The sequence below is a fragment of the Saccoglossus kowalevskii genome, chromosome 3 (genome assembly GCF_978046115.1).
Source record: "Saccoglossus kowalevskii chromosome 3, keSacKowa6.1, whole genome shotgun sequence".
Lineage (NCBI taxonomy): Eukaryota > Metazoa > Hemichordata > Enteropneusta > Harrimaniidae > Saccoglossus > Saccoglossus kowalevskii.
In genome coordinates this window covers 37,977,889-38,003,978 of record NC_140643.1, presented here as the reverse complement: position 1 = coordinate 38,003,978, position 26,090 = coordinate 37,977,889, and the positions used below count along the sequence as shown (strand labels likewise).

Here is a 26,090-nt window from a genome sequence, read left to right as displayed (position 1 = left end):
TGTCATCCAAGTGGACAAACATCACGTGACATGCTATTATACGGTGGCAACAATTACGCCGATAGTTTATTTGATTCAAACAGGTATTGATTTTATCATTTGTGGATCGAATTATACCGACCTCCACTCCATGCATTAAGCTATTATTGACTTGTTTCCGTTATACTATTGAAATATATCTATAATTGTTAAATTACCACGTGTTCAAAATCATTTTTGTGTCTTGCACTAAATTGATTGTAAGACAGTTATACATATTATAAATACACCAAAGAGAAGCTGTCATATAAGCACGATACAATGCCCCAAATAAACAATTCTCTATATTTACGTTTTTTTTTTAAATTCTGTGTTAATTATTTGTTTAACAAATTATATGTGCTACATGTTACAACTAGGTCAAAATGGAATACACAAATAGCCTAAGATCATCCATCCCGTTCACATTTTCTAGAACAAAAAGACGTGTACCAACTCTAACAAGTGAAATGTACACCGTTTTTATTTATACACGTGGAAATAATTATATACAGGCAATTATCGTTGCCCACTGTCGTCACAAACACAAATCACAAGTAATATAAACCTTGTTCAGAAAACAAATACTATGATATTAATACATTATAATACGTGTCACAATGTATGTTGGGTATGAACTCCGTTGCACGCTGATAATAAATTAATTTATTCAAATTGAAATAAATTATACGTCTGGGAATATATATTGAGTTACACATATGTTAAGGTCAGATTCAATCTTAAAATATATATAAACAATATGCAGATTTTAGTGTTCTTGGAAATCAATTTACAATCAAAAGTACTTTGAACACAATAACTAGTTGTCTTTGTTATAATTTTAATTAATATTAACTATACAATTATTCAAGCTGAACTCAACATGATACAAATTACAAATTCATTACGAGAATACATCAAAGTAAGAACGAGGGCAGTACGGTGACATATCGGTCGACGTATCTTTTTTTATTTGTAGTCGCTATGTTTGATATATATTATCTCGTAAGTCCAGCGAAACATATTTTACGAGATTCGTGCCTATGTGAAGGGTTCCTTTCAGTGACGTAATTATATTTGAATGCGCCCACATGGGGTTTAACGGACGGCTGAATCGCAATGTAGAATAATAAAAAATATCCACATTATCTCGCTAAATGACATCAATATATTCCATACAATTGATTGTAAATTGCAAATACTATTACATATTACCAACAATTACAGTTCGATTTGTTTCCATATATCAACAATAACGTTTCCATAAAACACAATCACGAAGATGGATAGGTCCATTCACCAACTAATATCCAAGAGCCAAAAGTCAACGAAGAAGTGTCGTTGACAGCGGCCTGTGTGTCTACTTGACCCAGTCTCTTAAAAATACCCCGCTTGGCAGCTGAAATGAAATGGTATATTACAGTGAAACAGATGTTTAACGCAAATCTGAATATTCAATAATGTCATAACATCTCTCCGGTGATGGTCGAGAAAGGCATAGCAAAATTTCGTAAATAATGTATATGGTCTAAATCGAGACTCTGGTATTTTGACTAACCTTGGTGATTCGCCATTTCGATATAAAATAATTTTAGTTCAATTTCTCACTTATTTGCAGGTAAAATTTTAAGTGGTATATATTTCAAATGGTGCCTGTACTTGTATTGTTATTCACAATCGATACCTGGTTTGACATATTCATCTGTTTAGCGATACATACGCCGCCCTCTATTGCACGAATGCAATGCCGTTTGAGTTCGTGCAACTCGGAAAAGTGATTAAAATAATTTTTACCGTGGCGGAGACGGATTGTCACACAGATAAACTCACCTCCCCATTGATAATATTCATCGCCTGATACATCTTCCAATACACTAGACGGATGAGGTTCATCCTCGATGAAATCAAATGGTACACTACGAGCCTTTACAACTTCTATAAAGGCATCTGTTTCATATTCTAGGTAATTATCAAATACGACCGTATTCCAGGTTAATCCTAGGTCATCGCTTCTCATCACAGCTCTCTTGTTCTGTGCAATACCGTACAATTCACGGGTGGATGGTATTGTGGCTATCACGTTGGCAACGTTATTGTCAATATCTGAATATTGATGGTATACATGAGATGGAAATATTATAATACATAAAATTACTAATAGGTGTGTATACATATAGAGCCATATATCCACTACATTCTCACAGACACGTCACATTTATTACAAAAAAATACAAGTAGAATGATAAAAACAATGATATAAAAAGTTCACAATTATGAATAAAGACGAGTTTCAGTATCTTCAACATCATTCGTGATACAAAACAGTATACAACAGAAAAATAATACAATTTGAATATACAAATAAGCGAATATAATAAAATAGAGATTTAAAAGTTAAAATTACAAACTGAGTTTTCTTTTCTGTAACGCCTTATAAGTACATTTTAGCACACTAGCATCTGTCATGCGCATTATAAATATACATTAATCGGTATTTGGGTGGTTGACATATTGACGTGGTAAGTAATGTACTCGCAAATCCCGATAGGCGGGGCAAAGAAGTATTCGTCTTGCGCACTGGTATTGTACCATTGCATTCTTTATAGTATCTAGCGACACTGACAATGCTTTGATGTCTTCCCACTTTTAGTGGCAAACATTAACAAGGGAAACATGCCATAGCTTGAATCAATTTGGGATGATAATTTATTAATAGATGTTTTCCAACTGCAACACGCTTTTATAATATTTCTACATACACAATTTAGGTTTGTTGCAAATATTACTCCACGAGTTTTTGTACAAACCATACGTATCCAAAACCGTGAGAATACAACAGTTCTTAACAGTTCATAAGTTTTAGCCAGAAATTTACCAGATTCACAAACCACTGATTCTCTAGAGCAACTTGGCGGTAATTTTCAATAGCATCCAACAAACTTAAATCCCAAATTTCAGAACAATTAATCAGTAAAATCACTGTATAGTATTAGTATGACAGATCATAAGGTAGGTACGGAAAGGTAGCACGGTAGCCAGAAGAACTTGAAAATTCAGAGCTGGAAATATACATGTTGGTTTACATATTGCCAAAATAGTTCAATGTATTTATGAACAGGCGATCCGTGTAGCTTGTGCAATACTTTCGTGGCGTGAACATATTTGCTGAACCTAATAATATGAAGGGCTGCAATATTTAGGACAAGACGGAGCTACTTTAAATTGATCTGAGAGATAATTATCAATCAAAATAATTAATGGACTAACTCTTCTGTTGTTTCTGGTCTTTTCTGTGGCCAGAATCTGTTTCTGGGGGTGAAATAGCGTGTATATATGAATACGGTAATGTATTTATATTTATATACATGAGCCCCGGGATTTCACAAGAATATTGATTGAATAGTGGGTTATCCTATATGCGTGGATGGTAGGTTTTACTAGTTTTGATTGAAAGAAAAAGGGTTACACAGTTATGTCTTGTCTGAGTTCAGTTTTAAATAGTTCAGTTCCACCAATATAGTATATACCTGGGTACATGTGTTCATAACTAACAACCGATTAGTTACAAAACTGACTAAATGCTGATTTTAACATTCATTCGCTTGAAAAGTAGTATTTTTCCAACGACTTTATATCAAATCAATATATTGAATGTGTGTGTTCAATTATTTCTACTCACCATGCCATGTGTCGCCTCTGTCACGTGAACAAGAACATCTAATTGGTCCACTGGAAATAACACAACATAAGAATTAAGCAGTGACTATACTTTTCTACAACTGGGACTACATATTTAATGTATACGTTTTGCATGCAACGTCCATACTTAGTATATTTAAACCGGAATAAGAAATCTAACCTGTTAAGTTGTAGGCAAATTTGACGACCATGAAATAGAACTCATTCACTAACATAATTCACAAAAGCTGTTCAATCAATTTAATGCGAAAATACTTACTCTATATATTCTAATATGCAGACAAACACAGCGCCATCTACCGGATCCACAATGAAACCACGTTCATATTGATCAAGATCTGTAAATGAAGATGTGGAATATACTGTATATTGTATTTCAACATATTGTATTTATTAAATACTTTATAATGTTTTTTTTTTTTACACATTACCATATGACCTTGGCCTCCACAACGTTTTACGACTGTATGCAATGCAATCAATACATTTATACATTACCAGGGGGAGTGGCATGACACGATTGGTTTTCCTTTATACATACATTTATATTTATGAGAAATTTCACTGTATCGCGAATTTCGTTTGAGTTTAGGCTTGATAAATTATGCAATTAATGTAAGGTAACACACTAAATAAAGTCAAAGGTAAAAGAATTTCGATAAATTGAGTATGAGAACAAGAGTTACGAAAAGGTATATAGGACATTATTTAAAAATACATTGTACTGGAATAGCGAAAAAATGGAAATCAAGAGTCGTGTTCCTACAAAATGAACTGAGAGTATTGTTTCATTACATCTTAATCCAGCTTGCGCTGCAGAGTGCAATTAATTTACATCAAAAGAAAGACTACATATGCTACATTTATTTTGAACTAGTTCGATACACTAATCGGTGACCAACTAAGGAATCTTATGAATATACACCCAAGAAAAAAACAATCCACGGAAAATCGTAAGTAAAAGTAGTTTCCCTAAGTCCGCCAAATTAACAAATTTACTTATTAAGTATTATTGGTAATAAGTCTATTTATTTGATTATGAAATCTGGTTTTCTTTAATGAAGAGACCATATTGCTATTTTTGTTAATGTGAGTGAGAAATAATTTATTATATTTTTAAACGTATACTGTGCTATTTTGGAATACGACAATTTGTATTATTATTTTTTGGTGTTATCCTGTATGTGGTTGACGTACTTTATATTTGTGATTAACCGTATTACAGTGATTGTTCAGTTTATTACATTCGTGTTTATCATTTTCTGTTCCAAATGGTCTATACATGTCGATCTTACCTGGTAGTGGTTTTGTAGTCTGACATACGTCTGAAAAAATAGATAATTATTATTGTTGAGTTGTATGTAGTATCTTAATTGACTAATTGATCTTAATAACTATAATAATATGATTGAAGTAAACAAAAACATGTATTTTTCATTTGAATTTTTTAGTTATCGATTAATGATGGAACAAGATATTGAAATTGATTACATGTCTTACCCATATATGTGTCGTCATTGGTTTTACGGCATCCGTGTAATTGAAATCTCATAAGCGGATATTCATAAATATGATTTGCCATCGGCATGTACTCGGTTGGTGATATCCTGATATACCGACACTCGATTGGGTCATTCAAAATATGCTCAACAAAAGGTACATCGGATGAATCATTGTATATATTAACGAATTCCTACAAATAAAATCCTAATATTTAGCAGTCTGTACCCAAGGATGAAAGCAGTACGGTAACTGTTCGGTAACTTGTGAATGCAACCAATAAATTGACAAACTACCATGGACAGGACACAATTGGTTCAAATAATCTTGTCATTTACATGAATTAATATTCATGAGCAATGAAAAACTCGTCTTTTCAGTAATAGTGTGCCAAAATGCTTTCTGATAACCAACATTGTAATTCTAAATTGACTGATTTTATCGTTCTGATGAACGATGACATTTCACTCTTAGACTAGTATTTAAATGGCGCATGATGTTTTCAATGACTTTCACCAGTGCAAAATTATCTAATTAATATACATTTCGAGAAATCACTGTGTGTTTTCATGGGCAGTTTGAAATGGGACAAGTTTGAACGCAATAAAATCAGGCGTAGATCACCCTCCTGCAAATAACTTTTAGCGCCAAACTAGTTGTTGGTTGAATTATTTTGCAATGCAATGGATAACATTTTAGGGCCTGTGTAAATCCACGTCATGTTTCTAAGTTTTGTTTGATTATTATGCGAAGAAATCGTTGACATGATTTTATTTTTTCGTAAAAGGGACGTTGTTGCTTTGACGATGGTCTTTGAAACGATGGACAATGAACCTCGAAACGTTCCATCTCGATCGGACGGCCGCCTTGTGTGCGAATCCCCCCTGCAAATTACGTTACTTACCAACACCACACCATTTTCTTGGTAATCTGTCCATACCACGCCTTCATTGCTATGTTTCAGTATATGCTTCGTTACATAGTACGCATCTTCAGCGCCGTATTGGATGGTTACCCCGGTAATGCGATATTTGTCCCCAAAGGACAACTGTGAAAAGACCAGACGAAGAAAAAAATAAATAAACACATTATGGAGATTCTGTACACCTGATATTCATTCATTCTGTTGGCCTTGTCTGAATGTTATTCCACAAGACACTCTTCACAAAGTTATAGTAAAAAATACTTAGTGGTTTGATACGATGCTACTCACTTTAATAATAAGAACCTGAATGATAGAAACTTTCCCACATTGAAGATTATATTATCAGTGTAATAACATTTCTGCTTGACAACCTATATTTCGGGTTTTTGAGGATATATTTTAAACAAGGTATCATCATATCCAGCATAACCTAATGAGACTACATAATCAGCTACCTTTGCTACATACATCGCGCTTTGAATTTGTCTTCAAAGCCAATATTGTACCAGACTATACGACAAATGATGTTATTTCGACCATCATCAATTGCTTACACCTTTACAGCAATATCCAAGTCTCCGTCCTACTTATACGGTATAAATTTCCCAACTCACTCTGTATGCCTGGGTTTGTAGTACATGCAACTAAATTAACATTTAAAAGGGAGATATAATAATATTGTACGTGGTTGTCTTCATGTTGCTCATAAAATGTGTGCGGATTACAAGGCACTGCCAACAACAACAACATGGGACTTACTTGTATGTATTCATTTCCTTTGTAGGGAGCCATATCCCGGACAGCTGGCCCCCAACCAAGCCCACTGTTGATGGCAGACTCCGAAGGTAAGTGGGAGACAGAGAATGAACTGGCAGTAAACTGACATGGATCGAATATAGATGTATCAATGGCTTCAATACACTCTACAAAAAATGAACAGTATTAATTATATACTAATATAGATAACTTAAAATGAAATAATTATTCATGTAAGACGTTATACAATAGTGTCACTAAAACTTTGTCAATGAATGTATTAAATATCCCCAAAATCTGCTAGCAAAGTAAATATTACCCATCTGTATTCTGAATCGTAATCTATATTATAAAGTAAACATGCTTAAACTACAGCATAACCTACCAGCTACGATAAAACTGATATCGAGCACTTCGATGTGGGAATGGTAATTATCTCCCAATACGACAGTACCACTTTCGTTTATGTTATCCCGTTGGTAATAAATCACGTCCGCGGGTATGGTGGCCTTGATGAGATCAGAACCAATCTCTATTGTACGCAATGGATCGATAGTCAGATTGAATCGGAAGCATATGATATCCGTGAAGAACATTTGTTCAATCTATAAAAATAACATGGATTGTATGAAATATTAATGTATTGTTATTTTCCACAATCAAATTTTTGAAACTTTTTGTTTGCATAAACATATTTTCGTGTCTTGATTTTTCGGCTTCCACACTTCAAAAACTATTTCCAGTATCGTCCGGACTTTGAAGTTTAATTTGAAAAACGAAAAGATGGTGACAAATGTATGACGAGTTTTCATAGCGTCAATTCTGTACAAAATTACGTAAAAGTCCTGAAAGCTATGAATGATCATCCAACGATTGTATCAAGCGTAGGTTTGCAGATTGAGTACGATGTATTTGATATCATCAAAATAAGAATACCAGTAATTAGCAATTGCTATTCCGTTACATATATACCGTTGAGTTTAACTTGAATAGTATTTTTATAAGACAATCAAACGCTTACGTGGAATTGAACACCATACGTTCCCGTGGTTATGATTGGTGAATGTCCTTCTAGTACCAATATATCGTCAAATGTTAAAAAATTAGGAATCATTAAATTCACCCGGACACTATGCGCATGCGCTGATGAGATAGATGAGTGCATCAAGTGTACTGTACCGTCAATTGTATCCCTGCGCGAAAGAGTACGAATAAAGAGAGTAGTATAAATAATGTTAGTGATGACAACATACAGGAAAAAAATAATTTGTTTACTTTTTATTTATTAGAAATCAGAAATATATATATATATAACATGATCTGTTGTAGGTTATTCTATAAAGCGACAAAAATCAAACCAAGCTGAAATATCAAGTACAAGTACTTACCCTTGTTGTAATTCCTCCGGTTCAGTTGAATCCAGCGTGATGTTGAATGTTAGATCTGGGCGTTCGTCGCCAAACACGACGACCTGAATATCACGATGAAGGGTCACGTATCGTCCGAGACTGTAACTGAATGTCACTTCAATCGGAACAATAGATTGGTTGACATTGTCGATGTGATCTGTCAGTTGTACGGTTAATTCAACGTGAAGCTCGTCATCCTCTTGGTTGTATTCTTTGAATTGGTAATAATGGGAAATGCCTGACAAAAATAAATGTATTGATGTGGAAAAGGTCGTAAAACACCACGATTTGTTTTCAACTAGCTAACATTATCGTTACTTGTATTTCTAATCTGATACACTTATGCCCAATACATTTCATTAATAATATGTCTTGATAAAAATAAAGACGAGACTATATGGATGATATTGTATGCACATGTTTTCAAAACAAATATCACTCGCTAAAACGAATGATGTTACAGATCACAGATTTTATGAATGAAAATAAAAATGCATGTAAAATGTATACAACTGTCACATGTGGTACAAAATGTGCTTAACACTTACCGTGATTGAAAATTACACCAAAATCATAGCTTGCTGTAGTGTTCTGAGTTGTACCAGTGTCTGACGTATAGACAGGCTCCCATTCCCAAAACTGACTGCAAGCGAAATTTTTACCGATGTGAACTAGTGATGTACGTGTGATTGTCAATCGAGCCTCATCATTGACGTATGGCAGACTGATGTTCATAACCATGCCAGTCGACATTGGTGGCATACTGATGTTCACCAGGAATGTTTCTTCTGAACCTACAGACATGGTGATGTTGCCATCGTATGGTGGTGTCAGCGTAAAGAGAGGTTCTGCACTGGTCTAAACAGAAGAATCAACATTTAGACTGTGGTGCTGTTGGTTTAATTAGTATATAATTATAATTGCATCGATTAAATGGTATGAACGTTGATGACTTGCCTCATCTGCTATAAGATGTTGGGATACAGTGAACGGTGTTTGTAACAACCATGTGTTAGTGTCACTGTTTAGAGATACACTAGCTCCAACCGATAGTTCTTTGTCGTCTGTGGTTGTATCATTCACATCATGAAGTTCCAAGTCTATTGTTATCTGAACTACCACTTGAACTCTCAGCTTGACGATGAAAGCACATAATTGACAGAAAAATATGAATTCGGATTATATGTAGAAATAATCAAATAAATCAAATCCATGACAGATACAAATACTTTAACCGAATTATACCGGAATCTAAGATGCAATATTCTTACGGTCGATTTGGAAGAAAAATTATGGGCTGTTTCTTCAGGGTGTGTTATCATGGTAAATAGTAGAGCTAATGTGTGGGTTGACTATGGAATGGCTTCGAGATATATAAACTAACAAACAATTTACACATCTTTTACATAAACAAGAAATATACCTTATTATCGTCGTCCAATAGTGAGCCACCTACTGCAACATTTGTAATTGAAAACGGTTCAATACCAGCAACGTCGAAATGACCATCGTCGAAGGAGGAGACAAAACGAGTTTGTACATGACTTCCATTCACGCAGGGCAAGTTCCAACCTGCTGACACCACCTGGACATCACATATCTGCGTACTATGAGGGTCGTCAACGTCACCATGAAACTCAATTGTATATTCACCAGTTGTACCAGGTGGTACGTAAATGTCGACGTAGAACACAGCGGCGCCTCCCGCAGTGACTCTGGATTCCTCTGTCAACTTTGCTAATATGAGGTCCGGGAGCACATCCTACAAATACAGATACGAATATATCATATCCACTCTACGAATAGCCTTACCTAAACTCGAATGGTCAAAAAATAAGTAAACTAGACGACGTGTGACTAATATCGTTGGAAAAATAAATGCGTTTATCACAAGGTTCATATAACACATGCCGCCTAATTTATAATGCCTTCATGCACATGAAGTCTGGAACGCAACATAGAAATATATTAGTGTCTTACAAAGTTATGTGATACTGGGTCTACATCGACTGTAATATAATCTTCAGACGTCCAATAACTCTGGCTACTAGTTGACACCCCAACCGAGAAGTGTTGATCTGCGGGTAGCAGAGCGTCATCAGAAGGAATGGCAGCTTGACGCAACTGAACAATAACCTGGGTTAGTATGATGCTATCACTGGCATTAGAGGCTACTGTGCTACCTAATAAATACACAAAAACGTCATATTGCCAATGCATTTGGTATATGGATATCGGGGTACAGAGGCTTCACATTGAAACATACCATGACTCTAACTTGTCTACACTCCATAATGTTACACTACACACTCATAATAGTACAAACACTTTTATAATCGCTCTCATCAGCCAGATAAGTTGATATACTCTTTAGATGAGATAGGTGATTACTAGACCATTAACCTGGTCACATAAAATTATATATTACCTGTATTTCGAATTGGTCCTAGATCTAATACAGCTTCGTCAATCTGTGAAGGGTCGCTCTCATCAGCTAGGTAGATGGCACGTTTAGTGATATCTAAACAAGGAAGGTTTTTTCCAGCCTCCACCAGACGAGCTTGACAAACAGACAACGTATTATTTGGTACCATGACGTCTAGTTCGTAACTGGAAACTGACTGTTCAGGTGTACCAATTGCAACATAATAGAGAGCCGCCTCGCCAACCTTCAATGACCGAGTGCGACCAGGTTCTCGGTAAAAATCGTACTGAGGTTTGGACTCGACCTAAGGGGAGTTGAGTAATGGTTAATCAAAACGGTGTGTTATTCAGAAGTTAGAAGAAAACAATTTTTAAACATAAACTAATGGAAATATCCAATTAGTTCCTGATGGCAATGTTGTTGGAAAACATCTAAAAATTGTAAAATAATGTAATTTGTCTAATAACGAGAAAAACTTCATTGAAAGACGTTGATGTATATCTAGTTCCACCAGTGTTATGTTTTATTTTGTTACTGTACCATATTCTCTAATTAGAAGCTACATTTATACTTACTGAATCGAAATCGGGTAAGCTGAAATTCGCTATAAGAGAGACTTGATTGGACCAGAATGCATTCCCATTTATATCCACACTGAACTCAATCCATAGTGGCATACCATCTTCTATTTTAACGTGTTCTTCCATAACTACATGGACCTCGAATCTAACTATGTTATCCCCTGTGGTTGTATCACCATCGTACTCTGGGTTGCTAAAGGTTTCTATGGAAATGGTAACCAGGTCGATGATATCATCATTTTCTGACGACGCGTACATGATGGAGAAGTCATTAAGCTCAGAGCACGCAAAATTATCTCCAAGAAATACCCTATCAACCCGGCATATGCCCATCACGGCCTTCCCAGACAGTACAGTGGTCGATATTTTTGCATGTATATTTTTGAAAGTCGTTCCAGGTGGAATGAACATTTCGAAGTCAAATGAGGCAGCCGAGTTCATGTAGATGTAGTCGTCATTGGCGCGATTCCTGACTTCGAACGACGGCATCTGTAATTTAGAGACGCAATTATTAAAATGTAATGCGCAAAACTAAGCAGGTTTTATAAAGCCTCGTTTAAGGAAATTCAATGTGTGTTGTGAGAGCGGTCAGTGGTTAATGTGCATAAAATTTCTATTTTAAAACTGTTTTTAATGTTTCTTGAACAAGACCACTATTTTAGGGTTTTCGTTATGTTTCTAGTTCCAGTATAATGCATAAGATTGTGTTTCCCCCCCAAAGTCTTCTATTCTTACATGGATGTATCCAATTGTGGTTTATTTTGATTTTTGACCAAAGCTAGCACTATATGTCGCCTATGGAAATTAGTGGTCTGTGGCTTCTTGCAATACTTCTTTGTAAGTTCAAATAAGGTATTGTATACGGCGTTACCCGTCCATGGTTCGTCGCCATTGGTTACGGCTTGAAATATATATATAACAATATAATAATAGCACGATTCATGTTTCCAAGTGTAATGTATCAAGGTACCTTGTCAGGAGAATAAACATGCGCCTGATCTGTCACAAGTACCGGAATCTGTGCCACCCAAAGAACGTCATTATCAGCCATTTCATAACGGACCCCGGATGTGACTAGGAACGTACTGTTCAATGTTACATCCGGGTGCTCGTCCATCAGTTGAGCGGTCACGTGGATCATTATAGTGTTGTCGTCATCAGTGTGACGTTGTCCGGTATTAGTGATGTGACCAAAGTTGAACTGGACGTAGTCAGTATGAATCCCATCCTATAATAAATGTACACCAGTATATACTAGTATGAAACATTGTTACTCAATTATAGTTCGTTCTAATCGAAAGGATTGTGTACAATATAAAAAAAAACAATATTTGAACCAACAAACACTACCTCACGAATGTAAAGCTGTCCCATGATTCGAACATCATTTACAAGCATAATTTAATTGAAATATATGTGTGAAATAGGACAAACATGTATAATTTAATTTATATGTAAAAAGCTATATATCATGCAAAGATACATAGATACACGTTTGAAAGTTTAATGTTTTAATGTCGACCATTCAGAAATGATATTGCATCAACCCGGAAGGGACATCCTGTGAGCTGTAAGTGTGTCTTATTTACAATTAGAGATAACGTAAAAACGCAATACTACCTCGCGATAGTAATCCAGTATAGCCTCGCCAACGCACGGCATATTGAAACCAACGTGGACAACTTTAGCACTGCATATAGAGAAGACAGCGGCGTTCTTATTATACGGCATAGACATGTCTACTACCAATGCTGTTGTTATCCTTTCTTCCAGTGTTATATTTATGACGAATCCTACTGACCCACCAATCAGTACATCATTGTAATCTATGGCGTAGAACACAATAACAGGGTCTTCCGTCTGTTGTAAACAAGAAGGGGGTTCACATTATCATTAATATCATATTATTTGTCTGCATGATCTACATAATGTAATTGATCGATTTATATGACGTCATTCGTTTACCATTCCCGGAGGCGCCAAAGGTTTGGCCGTGACTGCCAACTGCGATGAGTATATTTCTGCGTCATCGACGAGTAAAGAAATTCCCAACCAATATTTTTCTTCTTCTATGATTTCTGTGTTATTCGTTAATAATACAACGAATTCACCTGTGATGACATTGTCTTCTGATGTCGTGCCATCGATACGAGACCCTGGTGACAGAAATAATACAAACTACATTTAAATAATCCCTTCCCATTGCATCTGCCATATAAAGAGTTTCACTACCAACTAAAGTAGAAAAACGGCATAATACAGAAAAGTACTATTTTTGGTGTTAAAAATGTAGTCAATTCTTGTCGTGTCTGTTACATAAACAGTTGCGATATTGGGTACTGTGGTATACACCATGACGACAACACAGTCTCTATATCTTAGACTATGTGGTTAAAAATTCGGAAAAATTAAATCAAGGCAATTCCCGAGGGGATGAATGTTTAACTCTGTAAATGAAATTAGTGAATATTTTTTAAACTGGTGTTCAGTAGTAAAACACGTCAGTAAAGATGTGATTTATTATGTTTGTACCTGTGTTTACTATGCGTCCATAATCTAAGGTTGCCATGGCGTTTGTGTCGGCACCATCTTCCTTCGAGAGCATAAGTTGCGGCAACTCGTCCGGTAAACAAGTAAAACTGGATCCTATGTAATAGCAGGAATAATATTCATTGACTAAAAATGGAGACGCATTTTCTTTGTGGTAATTGTCAAAGATATACATGTATATATTTAAATTATTGCCCATTGCAATATTACTGATATTATAAATTTATCACTGTCGATACGACAGGTACACCAAACGAAAGTTCAGAAATATTTGTTGACTCTCACCTTTGTCTCGAACAAAAACTGTACAGACAGAAAAAGCCGACGTTACATCGAATGGCGTCACCACTTTAATTTGAATATCATTCGATGGGTCCATTAATTCCAAGCTGAAGTTAAACACCCCTGAGGAGAGCATGTTTATCTCTGTAGCGCCATCTACGGTCAAGACGGGATCTTGGCTTAGCTGTTCAGACAAAAGTAACGATTATTTAAAATATGACGTCATAAATCAGATTTGAATAAATCAATTTGTTCTCACGATGCAAATTATTTTATAAAGAATGCGTATAGTGCGACGAATGAATATAGTCAAGATATAACCACAATAAACATCTCCCTGTCTAAATATCACTAAAAATGGAATCCAATGTTTCAATAATATGTTTTATAGTTTTATTTTAATAATATTCATTAATATCATCACTACACAGAGACGAAGTATGACTAATGATATTATATTAGCCCGGAAACAATTAAAACATTTTATGTTTTTGATGTACCAAAACATTGTCTATTCTTACCCAGTTTTCTGCTACAAACGTGAACGGTATGTTGCCGTTCCACACTTGGTCGTTGTATTCTACCGTGGCATACACTTTAACAATATCTCCATCAACCACGTCCACGACATCCTGCATAATGACTGAAAACCCTATTCGTATTTCACTGGCCTCTTGGTTTATAAGATCAAGTGCCTGGTTTTCAATTTCTCCGATGTTCAATTCTAAACGATTGTACTGTAAATAAAGAACACGTTTTCCAGTGAGCCATGTACTAACATGAATACTGTAGTGAAATGTATTACTGTATTGAACATTTCTAAAATCGAATATGTATGAGACCTTTATGCATGCCATGGCGTTTTTCACATGACATGAAGCACACGTTCTCCTAACTCAGGAATCATTTAGTGCTTGGATGCCATTACGAGATGACCCACAGCATGAACATAATCGACGCCTTGTATTTCACCGAATGTGACGGATAATGTACATATGTTTGATATAGTCCAATGTGTATCACCATATATGGTTCGAGAGACTTTATATATTAAATATTAATTACTGGAAGTTTCTTGTGTCCAGCTTTATATAATACACAGAACATACAAATGGATATCACTGAACGTCTTAGTAAACCTCATAAATCCAACATATTATAATTTAATTTAATTAAATTTAAATTATAACAAACTTGTTATGTGTTAATGTAAATATATATAGCACCAAATCAAAATTAACAAACATGAATTATACTCAATCTGTGGGCTCGGGATATTTTACGCAGGTGATCAATTTAATTAATATCCAAAATAACGATGGGAATCCCATAAACAATATATGCTAGATTTTGCCTTAACGGGACAATTTCTATCAACAATTTACTTGCATTCGAACGATAATTACGGCCAACATATACCAAAATATACTTGTCAACTTTTACGATTGGCGGATTTTACGATCTCTCTGTTTGTTTCGAATACACATTATTGTGTACGCTCTTGGCCTGCATACAATCAACCTTTTGATTATGTCAGAACCCAGTCTTAACCTTACCCTATAGTCCCCAGCATCTGCCTGAAGGTGGTAGCTTATTAAATCATCATCAATTCCTGCAATATTAGAACCAGTATGCGAGATATTTGGGGAGCACAGCGTCATATAGGCCGTTGTTGACACGTCAGTGGTGATTACAATGCTGATATTCATCGTGGTAGCTGGCATCCATATTGTAAGACCCATTTCAACGTTGGAACCCACTTTAACTTCAGACGTACCGGCGAAATCTCCGTATTTCTCCAGTGTGAATGTAGCTTCTTCTGGGAGGCCCACACTCTGTAAGTGATTTTTATTACGAGGTTATTACGAGTACAAGACAGTACAGCGGCAGTATCGACCGACGCGCAGCGGACGGCAGTGTACTGTCTGGGTGCATACTTTCCTTCCAAGGATATATCATGGGAATGCCGAAATCCAAAAAGTTTAAAACAGAATCAGAGAACTTCTTTGTTTGGAGACCGGTCAAACTCTGGTGGCAGCCATGTTTGTTTTTATTATAAGAGGACGTTTGCGCGCGTAATCATTCCATATTTGGAATTCGCATTTCCTAATATGGTAGGATGAAAATACCCCGTAAACTACCGCATAACGACGGCACGCTGTAACTTATGGCGTTACGGTTACATATATATAATAATTGTTATTATTCCAATTATTAAGTTTCATTGAATAATTATTATCATGTTTGCGACTAATGAACGTAAACTAAATATTACGACACATCCGCCTGCAAAATGGGTAGTATATTCTAATATCGTTATGTGGGAATGTGCTTTTTATGCACGACCATAACAACTTTGTGTGTTATGACTAATTAATATTCAATATTTCTCCACATATGTATGAATCGTTTAATAACAATCCTGCCAATAACAATCACTTTTTTTAAAGACCCCTGTCAAAGATACTTCGTTAGAGATGTGAATGTGTCTGGGTTTCAAATTACAATTCATTCTCACAGAACAATAAACATTAAAGTCTTTAACTCGTAGCTCGTAGTGTATTACTGAACTCGAAGTCGCGGCAATCGCGGGTTTAGTCTTTTTGACAAGATCCGGCAAATTATTCTGTCACGTGACACGTAGGTATTCACATCCAGCCTTTCAAAAATTATATGGTAAATAATATTTGGTATGAGATAATATAGAGAGAATTCCTTATACAGAATGTCGAACCCTCATAATATTAAATTTAATCTTGAATCATTAAATAAATCATGTCTCGCCAATCGTTGTGTATACCCTCGTCATTTCTCTGTTACTACTCGATAACGGGCATTGCATCGTTCTTTTTATTTCTTGACAAACACTTACCCTTCGTTCGCGACTTTTTATACCCCCAATCGGAATCACTGACACCATAATGGTTGAAACTGAATAAGAAGACAATTCCCGTGTACCAGAATACGGAAATTTGTTTTTGGCGGCGATAGAAATAATGTGCTTTGAACCAACTATTATTTCTTTTCCAGGGGCTATACTTATTTCACCCGACGTAGGATTCACCAAGAACAGGGATTGGTCGTTTCCAGATTCTATAAAATAATGAATTTTGGAGCATGCGCATTCGTCCTTATCCGGGCATTTCAACGCGTCCAAATCCCTCGCCATGGCAACGGCAACCACTTTGCTATGTGTAGCCACTTCAACCTCGGTATAATCCTGCATAAATATAGGCAGATATGCGTTTTCTGCAAAATAATCAATATATCTTTTAAGAAACAAATATGTGTATGTGTAATCGATATTTGTATTTAATGTTGTCGTATTGATTCACTGTGTCTAAAGCAGGGAAACCGGTTATGTACGACCCCAATTATATTTTTATTTTTAACTTTTTGTTTGTATTTCAGCATTCATAGCCGATTGTTTGAGGACACACACCTAAAGGAAACCACTTAATAACCGCGGTAATGTTTCTGTTCCTAGGAGGAATTCGATCGGAAGTGTTATAATTGTCTGTTGAATGCATAGTTCCATGCTTACCTTTTTGAGGCAAACACGCACAATTATAAATTATCTACCAATATATGTGGTTACACGAGATTTTCTAAATAAGGTCTCACACTAAAATTTTATCTGAATGGCCTCAGTAGATGGATTAAAATCCTCAACCCGACTGTTTGAAATACTATGTGCCAGTTCCTAACCCACTGTTCAGTTTGTGCAATTATAATTATGTTTTTTAATGTGAAAAATTAGGTGTTGATTTTTTTCCAAATACTTATTCCTAAATATTAATAAATCATAGAAACTCAAGTTTATGTAAGATAGAATAAATTGGCAAATTTGGTCACCACATTTCACACCAACACACCCTGGCATATACAGACTTTAAATGACACGTTATTTAAAATTTCATAAAAAGCGATATATGTCTTATCCTACGATTATACACAGTATATATGTCCTATTGAGTAAGACAAACTGAAGCAATCATGAACTCATTCTTTATTTTGTCTGGGTTCTAACGTATTTTTACTATTTCAAATACTAACCTGGCTGATCGCACTGAGGTCCTTTCCAACAGTAAGAGCAGACGCATTCACCAGTTACGTCATCACATTGTCCGTGATGGCATGCTACGGGGGCATTGCTGTTACATGAGATAATGACAACAACGATGTTTTGAAATGTTCCATTCTACTATTGATGATGCAATAATTGTAAATAACGTAAACGTACCGTGGGTGATACAATAATTGTAAATAACGTAAACAAATGTGTATGAATACAAATACCATACGTAACGTAAACGTACCCAGTATAATGCGATAGATTATGAAACTTATAGTACTGTGTACGATTTCATTTCATTATTTGAAAAACTGACTTACTTTTCACATCCCCTTTCTATACACTTGCAATAGGTTATTCCACTCTCACTGGCATCTATTGAAAACAAACACACGAGAACGCGTTCATTAAAACATCAGCAAACGCATATTCTAACGAACTAGTTTGGTTTTAACAAAAACACAATATAGTCTTGAAATTGAGCAGGGAGTACGCTACGTCCCTTATGAAACGTGTCTTGTGCACGGATACACTATTAAAATTAAAATAAATTATATCTTCTTTTTTTTAGAAAAAGTATATCTGTAATCAATTGCATTATTTATCGCGTTGAGCTCACAATATTTGCATAGTATCAAGTCAACACGATTAACGTCAAATTGAGACCTACCATTTCCCTCAAATAAAACGGCAATCAACACTAATAAAATACATTCGTATTTTAGCAACTTCTGTTTTCGCCAAAATGTCATATTTTCTTCACACCATGCTTCTTGTAAAAGAAACGGTCAGCTCACCAATGACGCAGTCTTGGTCGAAAAGTCAGAGAAGTAAAACTTAAAGAGACACTGTGAGAAGTAACACATCTGCTGACCCTTTTTGTCATTATAGTGACGACGGACAAATCGATATATTTAGCATTTTTTTTTGCTATCGAAATATAATCACTCGATATGTTGTTACGTTGCGCTCTAACTTTGTAAATATGATTACGACTTCTGATTGTGAAATTTAGTTTTAAAACATGTTGTTTATCTACGTCAGTTTGTACAGGTAAGCGTATATCACATATATATCTGAGTCAAAAACAGACACAATGTTATGTACCATTGTTACCAGGTGTGTTTATTTAGTAAGCCAATTAATCAATAGACGTATTGATATAAAGAACAAATCAATGACTAAACAATGATAAATTTTCTTTGAAGTAACATGTGAATAATAATGTTTCAATAAAACCGCAGATGTATCTTCCTCTCCTTTTAATTCTACCACGATAGATAATACGATTTGCATTTACTGGTAGTGATATACCTAACACGGGGATTGACACCTTGCAATCAACGCAAGGTCACTGACGTCTCAGCAATACTGACACATTGTCAACATTTTTATGTGTTTGCCTTTTATTTGTTTTTAATGCAAGACGGGTAAACGAACTGATGTCCAGTACGTACACACGCCAATGAATTTGCTTACATACGTATTGTCCCCGCATCGATACGTCGAGTGATGTTGAATAGAAATGTTTACATTACCTCGAAAACTGATACTGTATTGATATTTTCACCGCTAGGTCCAATTAATGAAAACGGGTATTGAATTACAAAAATGTACACCTGTTTAATTTATTTATATGATAAAATGACATGTTTATTAGAATACGAAACAAATACAGGGCAAACACAATACATGTCACAATATGGAATATGGAATATGTGTAAATATCGTAATATTAAATAAATTTAATTCATACGTTATGACTCATCAGAAAGATTGCATTCAAGTTCCACAGGTGTCTTGGCTTGATATAATTGTGTTCATTAGTATGTTTATTGAATATTAAATAAATTGTTTTGTGTTTAAATTGCAACATCGTAATGGTACCTTGTATCATTTCTAAGTGCCTGCAATATTAACGCCTGCAATACCAAGTTTTCCATCGACTTCCTCGGTTACGTATATTACCGGATAGTGTATCAAATATTCAATGTATATCGCACGGTAGAACATTTCCTAAATTATATAAAAATAAAATCTTTATTAGAACTCATTTTTAATATTAACAGCAAATTATCTTCATTCTATTTTATTTTATAGTAATCCTACTCGTAAATAGTGTTCTACCTGTCCACTAACCTGCGATAACTGGCGGTTTTAGTACAGCATTTACTAGGAAAGTACTCTTTCTTAGTTCGGGACAATCTTTCGTCCATTTACTCATTCTATTCTATCAAATATAGAATATTATCCTCTCTATAAATGATCATTTTGGATTATTTATCAAGAGATTAATTCAACGTTGAACAAAAAATAATGTATTGATTGTAGCATCGTATTAGTCATCACTAAGTAATGCATCATTATGTTATTATTTTTATAGATTTATGTGGCCATCATCACCATGGTAACGGTATGGCACACTGTTATGTTTAATTACTGGGTCAATAAGATTTGCATTCGAAGTTGTATAGATGAGTATATTTGAGTGTACTATATTTGTGTCAGATTTATTTAAATTTGGTAAACCTGAGGTCTACAGACAAATGAAATTGATACCTCATGAGAAAATTTGTACGAGGGATATCATATTTACCCATCAGCTTAATCTTCTGGTTTCTTCGACCAGATTTGCATATCTATTTTCATAAATCACATCCTAGCTGTTATTACAACGCGTCTACACTCTCCCGAATATCAAGAGTACAATCACCTTTAAGTGAAGGTCAGACACTGGTGATTTGTGAGAAATATTCCATGCTAATAAAACGGAATAATTGAGTTATTATCAAAATATTCAATTATCGTAAAGTATGGTCAGTGTGTTTTATTTGACTTAAATATTTGAACTTAAACAATGATTTAGGAAAATGCCAAGTACGAAGCTAAAGTAATTAATAAACGACCACTAGACGTTCTTTTTAATTCGCAAAAAAAATACATCTACTATTCACAGTGGTTGTAAGAATTTGTTTACATAGTGTGTGCAGCTGAAACGTCGGATCAATCGCATATTTGCTATACGATTTGTGTCATCCATGGTGCAGTTTAAATATTCAGCTGCCAAAATAAATATATTTTTAAGTTTTATCCAATGCTGAACAATAATACAATCTGGAAAAAATTATAATTTAAAAATATAATTTCTAAGAATCGTCAAACAGCTATTGCACTGTAACTCTAATATTTGCACATCTGCATATCTGAGGTTGATTGGCAGCTGTCGATTTGTAAGAAACTGATACTGTGTCGATATAGTTTCACCGCCAGTTACTCTTAATGAAAACGTGCATTTGAATTACAATAGTATTTAATTATCTATTCATAATTTATTCTTACTATAACGAATGGAAATTGGAGTTGCGTAATATATTTAAAGTAACATACCTCTGTTATATAACATGTTTTCAAATACTGATTGCGCTGAATGATTTCATTGCCTCGCCCCCAAACAACGAATCTACGGAAGGTTTAAATAACTCTTCATATTCCTATAACTCCAGCCCGCCTGTGATCCATACATTGTAAAAAGATGAAGACGTTGAGACAATGGAATATTCTGTTTATAATACTTGTGCATGGTGTCCAGTCATCAAGTAAGTCAGACATTGTGTTGTAATATACGATAAATTATTTACCTGTACAAATTAATGTCAAAGATAGCACAGTTTTGATACTTGTGGTCCGGTTAAACAATTCGTATTACTAACAAGTACCTCTATCTCATTTTGCCCACTTCTGCTTACTACTAATTTCATAGTTATTTTAAATAACATCTTACTTATGTTATTTTATCAGGGCCATTCATGTTACGAATGGACGCATCATCAAATGCCTTGTACAAAGGCACTCTGCCAACACTAGACGAGTTCACTATATGTTTGTGGATTAATGCCAACTCGACCTATCAGGGACATGCAGGGGCCCCTCTATCGTATGCTACCTGGAACTCCGACAACGAATTACTCTTATACGATATTTATTCATTCAAAATCTTCGTCAAGGGCACCACTGTCGAAACAAACGAGTGCATTGCAGTCGACAGATGGATACACGTATGCGTGTTATGGAGAAGTGATACGGGCTACTGGGCGCTTTACACAGATGGTACGAATATATTGGATGGAACAGGGCTTTCTACTAACCTAATTGTAGATTCCGGCGGATCCATATCGATCGGACAGGAACAAGATTCAGTGGGTGGCGGTTTTGATACGAAACAGGCTTTAGTTGCGGATATTGCCCACGTGGGAATCTGGAGTACCACTATGGACCCCGCCGCCATAAGTAATCTAGCAAATGACTGCAGTGGTAAACTACAGGAAGGCGACATATTCAAATGGGTTTTGTTAGATCTGAATTTGTCTGGGACAACTGAAGTGCTAAATTCAGACATATGTGGTAGGAGGTTTCACTCTATTTGGCTGTATTATGATATTAGCGCGGGTATTAGGCTGTACGATTCTATTTGGCTGTACGATTCTATTTGGCTGTACGATTCTATTTGGCTGTACGATTCTATTTGGCTGTACGATTCTATTTGGCTGTACGATTCTATTTGGCTGTACGATTCTATTTGGCTGTACGATTCTATTTGGCTGTACGATTCTATTGGGCTGTACGATTCTATTTGGCTGTACGATTCTATTAGGATGTACGATTCTATTTGGCTGTACGATTCTATTTGGCTGTACGATTCTATTAGGCTGTACGATTCTATTTGGCTGTACGATTCTATTTGGCTGTACGATTCTATTAGGATGTACGATTCTATTTGGCTGTACGATTCTATTAGGCTGTACGATTCTATTAGGCTGTACGATTCTATTAGGCTGTACGATTCTATTAGGATGTACGATTCTATTTGGCTGTACGATTCTATTTGGCTGTACGATTCTATTAGGATGTACGATTCTATTTGGCTGTACGATTCTATTAGGCTGTACGATTCTATTAGGCTGTACGATTCTATTAGGCTGTACGATTCTATTAGGCTGTACGATTCTATTGGGCTGTACGATTCTATTTGGCTGTACGATTCTATTAGGATGTACGATTCTATTTGGCTGTACGATTCTATTTGGCTGTACGATTCTATTAGGCTGTACGATTCTATTAGAATGTACGATTCTATTTGGCTGTACGATTCTATTAGGATGTACGATTCTATTTGGCTGTACGATTCTATTAGGATGTACGATTCTATTTGGCTGTACGATTCTATTAGGATGTACGATTCTATTTGGCTGTACGATTCTATTGGGCTGTACGATTCTATTTGGCTGTACGATTCTATTAGGATGTACGATTCTATTAGGCTGCACGATTCTATTAGGCTGTACGATTCTATTAGGCTGTACGATTCTATTAGGCTGTACGATTCTATTAGGCTGTACGATTCTATTGGGCTGTACGATTCTATTTGGCTGTACGATTCTATTAGGATGTACGATTCTATTTGGCTGTACGATTCTATTTGGCTGTACGATTCTATTAGGCTGTACGATTCTATTAGGATGTACGATTCTATTTGGCTGTACGATTCTATTAGGATGTACGATTCTATTTGGCTGTACGATTCTATTAGGATGTACGATTCTATTTGGCTGTACGATTCTATTGGGCTGTACGATTCTATTTGGCTGTACGATTCTATTTGGCTGTACGATTCTATTAGGATGTACGATTCTATTAGGCTGCACGATTCTATTAGGCTGTACGATTCTATTAGGCTGTACGATTCTATTAGGCTGTACGATTCTATTGGGCTGTACGATTCTATTGGGCTGTACGATTCTATTGGGCTGTACGATTCTATTGGGCTGTACGATTCTATTTGGCTGTACGATTCTATTAGGATGTACGATTCTATTAGGCTGCACGATTCTATTAGGCTGTACGATTCTATTAGGCTGTACGATTCTATTAGGCTGTACGATTCTATTAGGCTGTACGATTCTATTGGGCTGTACGATTCTATTTGGCTGTACGATTCTATTAGGATGTACGATTCTATTTGGCTGTACGATTCTATTTGGCTGTACGATTCTATTAGGCTGTACGATTCTATTAGGATGTACGATTCTATTTGGCTGTACGATTCTATTAGGATGTACGATTCTATTTGGCTGTACGATTCTATTAGGATGTACGATTCTATTTGGCTGTACGATTCTATTGGGCTGTACGATTCTATTTGGCTGTACGATTCTATTTGGCTGTACGATTCTATTAGGATGTACGATTCTATTAGGCTGCACGATTCTATTAGGCTGTACGATTCTATTAGGCTGTACGATTCTATTAGGCTGTACGATTCTATTGGGCTGTACGATTCTATTGGGCTGTACGATTCTATTGGGCTGTACGATTCTATTTGGCTGTACGATTCTATTGGGCTGTACGATTCTATTGGGCTGTACGATTCTATTGGGCTGTACGATGCGTTTCACTGTGTGTATTAAATGATGCTGTATACAATGATATACTCATTTAAATTCAAAATAACATAGAATTCTTTTCTTTTTATATATTGTTTCTACAATAGCTTCAGGTGAGTTATTTTAAAACTATTTTATCATTTCTTATAGAAATTGTAGCACTAAAACGTGTATAACGCCATACGCGTCATATATGAAATTTGACTTGTTAATTAACTTGACGCTAAAGACAATATTGTCAATTCCAGCGCGGATTAATCTAACGAAACTATTTGTTTATCATTCTTTCCAGCTTATTCTTCTTCGATCGAAATCATCACACCAACTGACTACTATGAGAATGGTGAAACCGTGACCTTTAATATAAACATAACAATTGACAGAATACAAAATATTAGTAACTTATTCATGGTAAATTCAACGATAAAGTGTTTAACGGATCAGGTAATTATAAATAATGGAACATAGCAAACACGAACATAATGACATTTGTATGTTTGTTTTAAATTGTTATATACTAATGTCATCAATCAAATATGTATATAGTATATCTCGTCGACACATTTAATACACAATACTCTCTCAAAAAAATGGGCAGATTTATATTTACTACTAATTTCGAGATAAAATTGTCAAAATAACTTTCAGTTAATAATTAATTACTAACTTTAACATGGGAATTTCGCGCTTGCATTAATTTAACGTGGCCATCGCTAGCTATGAAATTAAGTACTAAGTAAACACAACTTCGGTGATTTGACTACGAATATTCTAAAATTGGGGAGGTCGTGACAACGACAAAACTCCATTTGGCTTCTCGAATTGCCAGTACACCTGTTTCTGGCGGCCTGTGAACCAAGGGTAAATTATTTATATTTATTTGTACAATTACTTTACAACACAGTGCAATTAATTACAAAAGTAAGCAAAATACAAGGACAAATCTAACTTGAGAATATAATGGCGTAGACCTGTGGCCAGCCATAAGCACCTTAGTCAGCTTAGTAATCCCATCTAGTTTGTGTTAATACTCAATTCTTACTGGTTTCTACCAACAAATGAAAAAATGTTCAAACTACAGAAATCAATATGTTCATAACTTTTAGTTTTACAATAACTACACGGCTCCACTCTAAATTGATTATTAGTATCGAGTATATATTCTATTCTATATCCGCACGCAACTGAGTTGCAGTACTAGTGTAAAAATCACACATACATTTATACAGGCTCCTAATAATTGATTGACGGCTGATATGTTTATTTCATTATTTGATTATCTGTTCAGTCAGGTTTGTTGTCGATTGATATACACTCATTAAATATCAGTGCGTGTTGTGAAGAAGTGATGAGAAGAGTTTCTATAGCAACGTCGAAAATAAACAACACAGTAAGTAAAATAAAAAAAATATTATTCGATTATATAAGTA

General features: G+C 35.2%; 1 protein-coding gene across 1 annotated transcript; it reads right to left on the bottom strand.

Annotated features, from left to right (window-relative positions):
* Positions 1-484: 484 nt before the first annotated feature.
* On the bottom strand, positions 485-18,447 carry LOC102801823 (uncharacterized). The gene is made up of 27 exons (XM_085497492.1): positions 18,389-18,447; positions 18,202-18,299; positions 17,012-17,394; positions 15,702-15,980; positions 14,667-14,882; positions 14,149-14,329; positions 13,846-13,959; positions 13,279-13,469; positions 12,934-13,173; positions 12,284-12,541; positions 11,308-11,802; positions 10,736-11,036; positions 10,288-10,490; positions 9,731-10,069; positions 9,265-9,441; positions 8,856-9,165; positions 8,287-8,545; positions 7,920-8,091; positions 7,284-7,503; positions 6,902-7,065; positions 6,122-6,265; positions 5,218-5,410; positions 5,013-5,042; positions 3,977-4,055; positions 3,698-3,747; positions 1,849-2,121; positions 485-1,417 (listed from the first exon to the last, which is right to left on the bottom strand). Exons 1-27 carry the CDS (start codon positions 18,445-18,447, stop codon positions 1,293-1,295), a joined length of 5,553 nt encoding a protein of 1,850 aa, XP_085353618.1. The 3' UTR covers positions 485-1,292.
* Between the last annotated feature and the right edge of the window lie 7,643 nt (positions 18,448-26,090).

What these genes read in the sequence shown, in the direction of transcription:
- LOC102801823 (XM_085497492.1), bottom strand. Translation starts at nt 18,447, where the DNA reads ATGGTATTTGTATTCATACACATTTGTTTACGTTATTTACAATTATTG. An exon ending in ACCTCAGTGCGATCAGCCAG is followed by an intron (nt 17,395 to 18,201) that starts GTTAGTATTTGA and finishes ATTATTTTGCAG; the next exon opens with AAAACGCATATCTGCCTATA. An exon ending in ACCCAGTATCACATAACTTT is followed by an intron (nt 10,070 to 10,287) that starts GTAAGACACTAA and finishes CTGTATTTGTAG; the next exon opens with GATGTGCTCCCGGACCTCAT.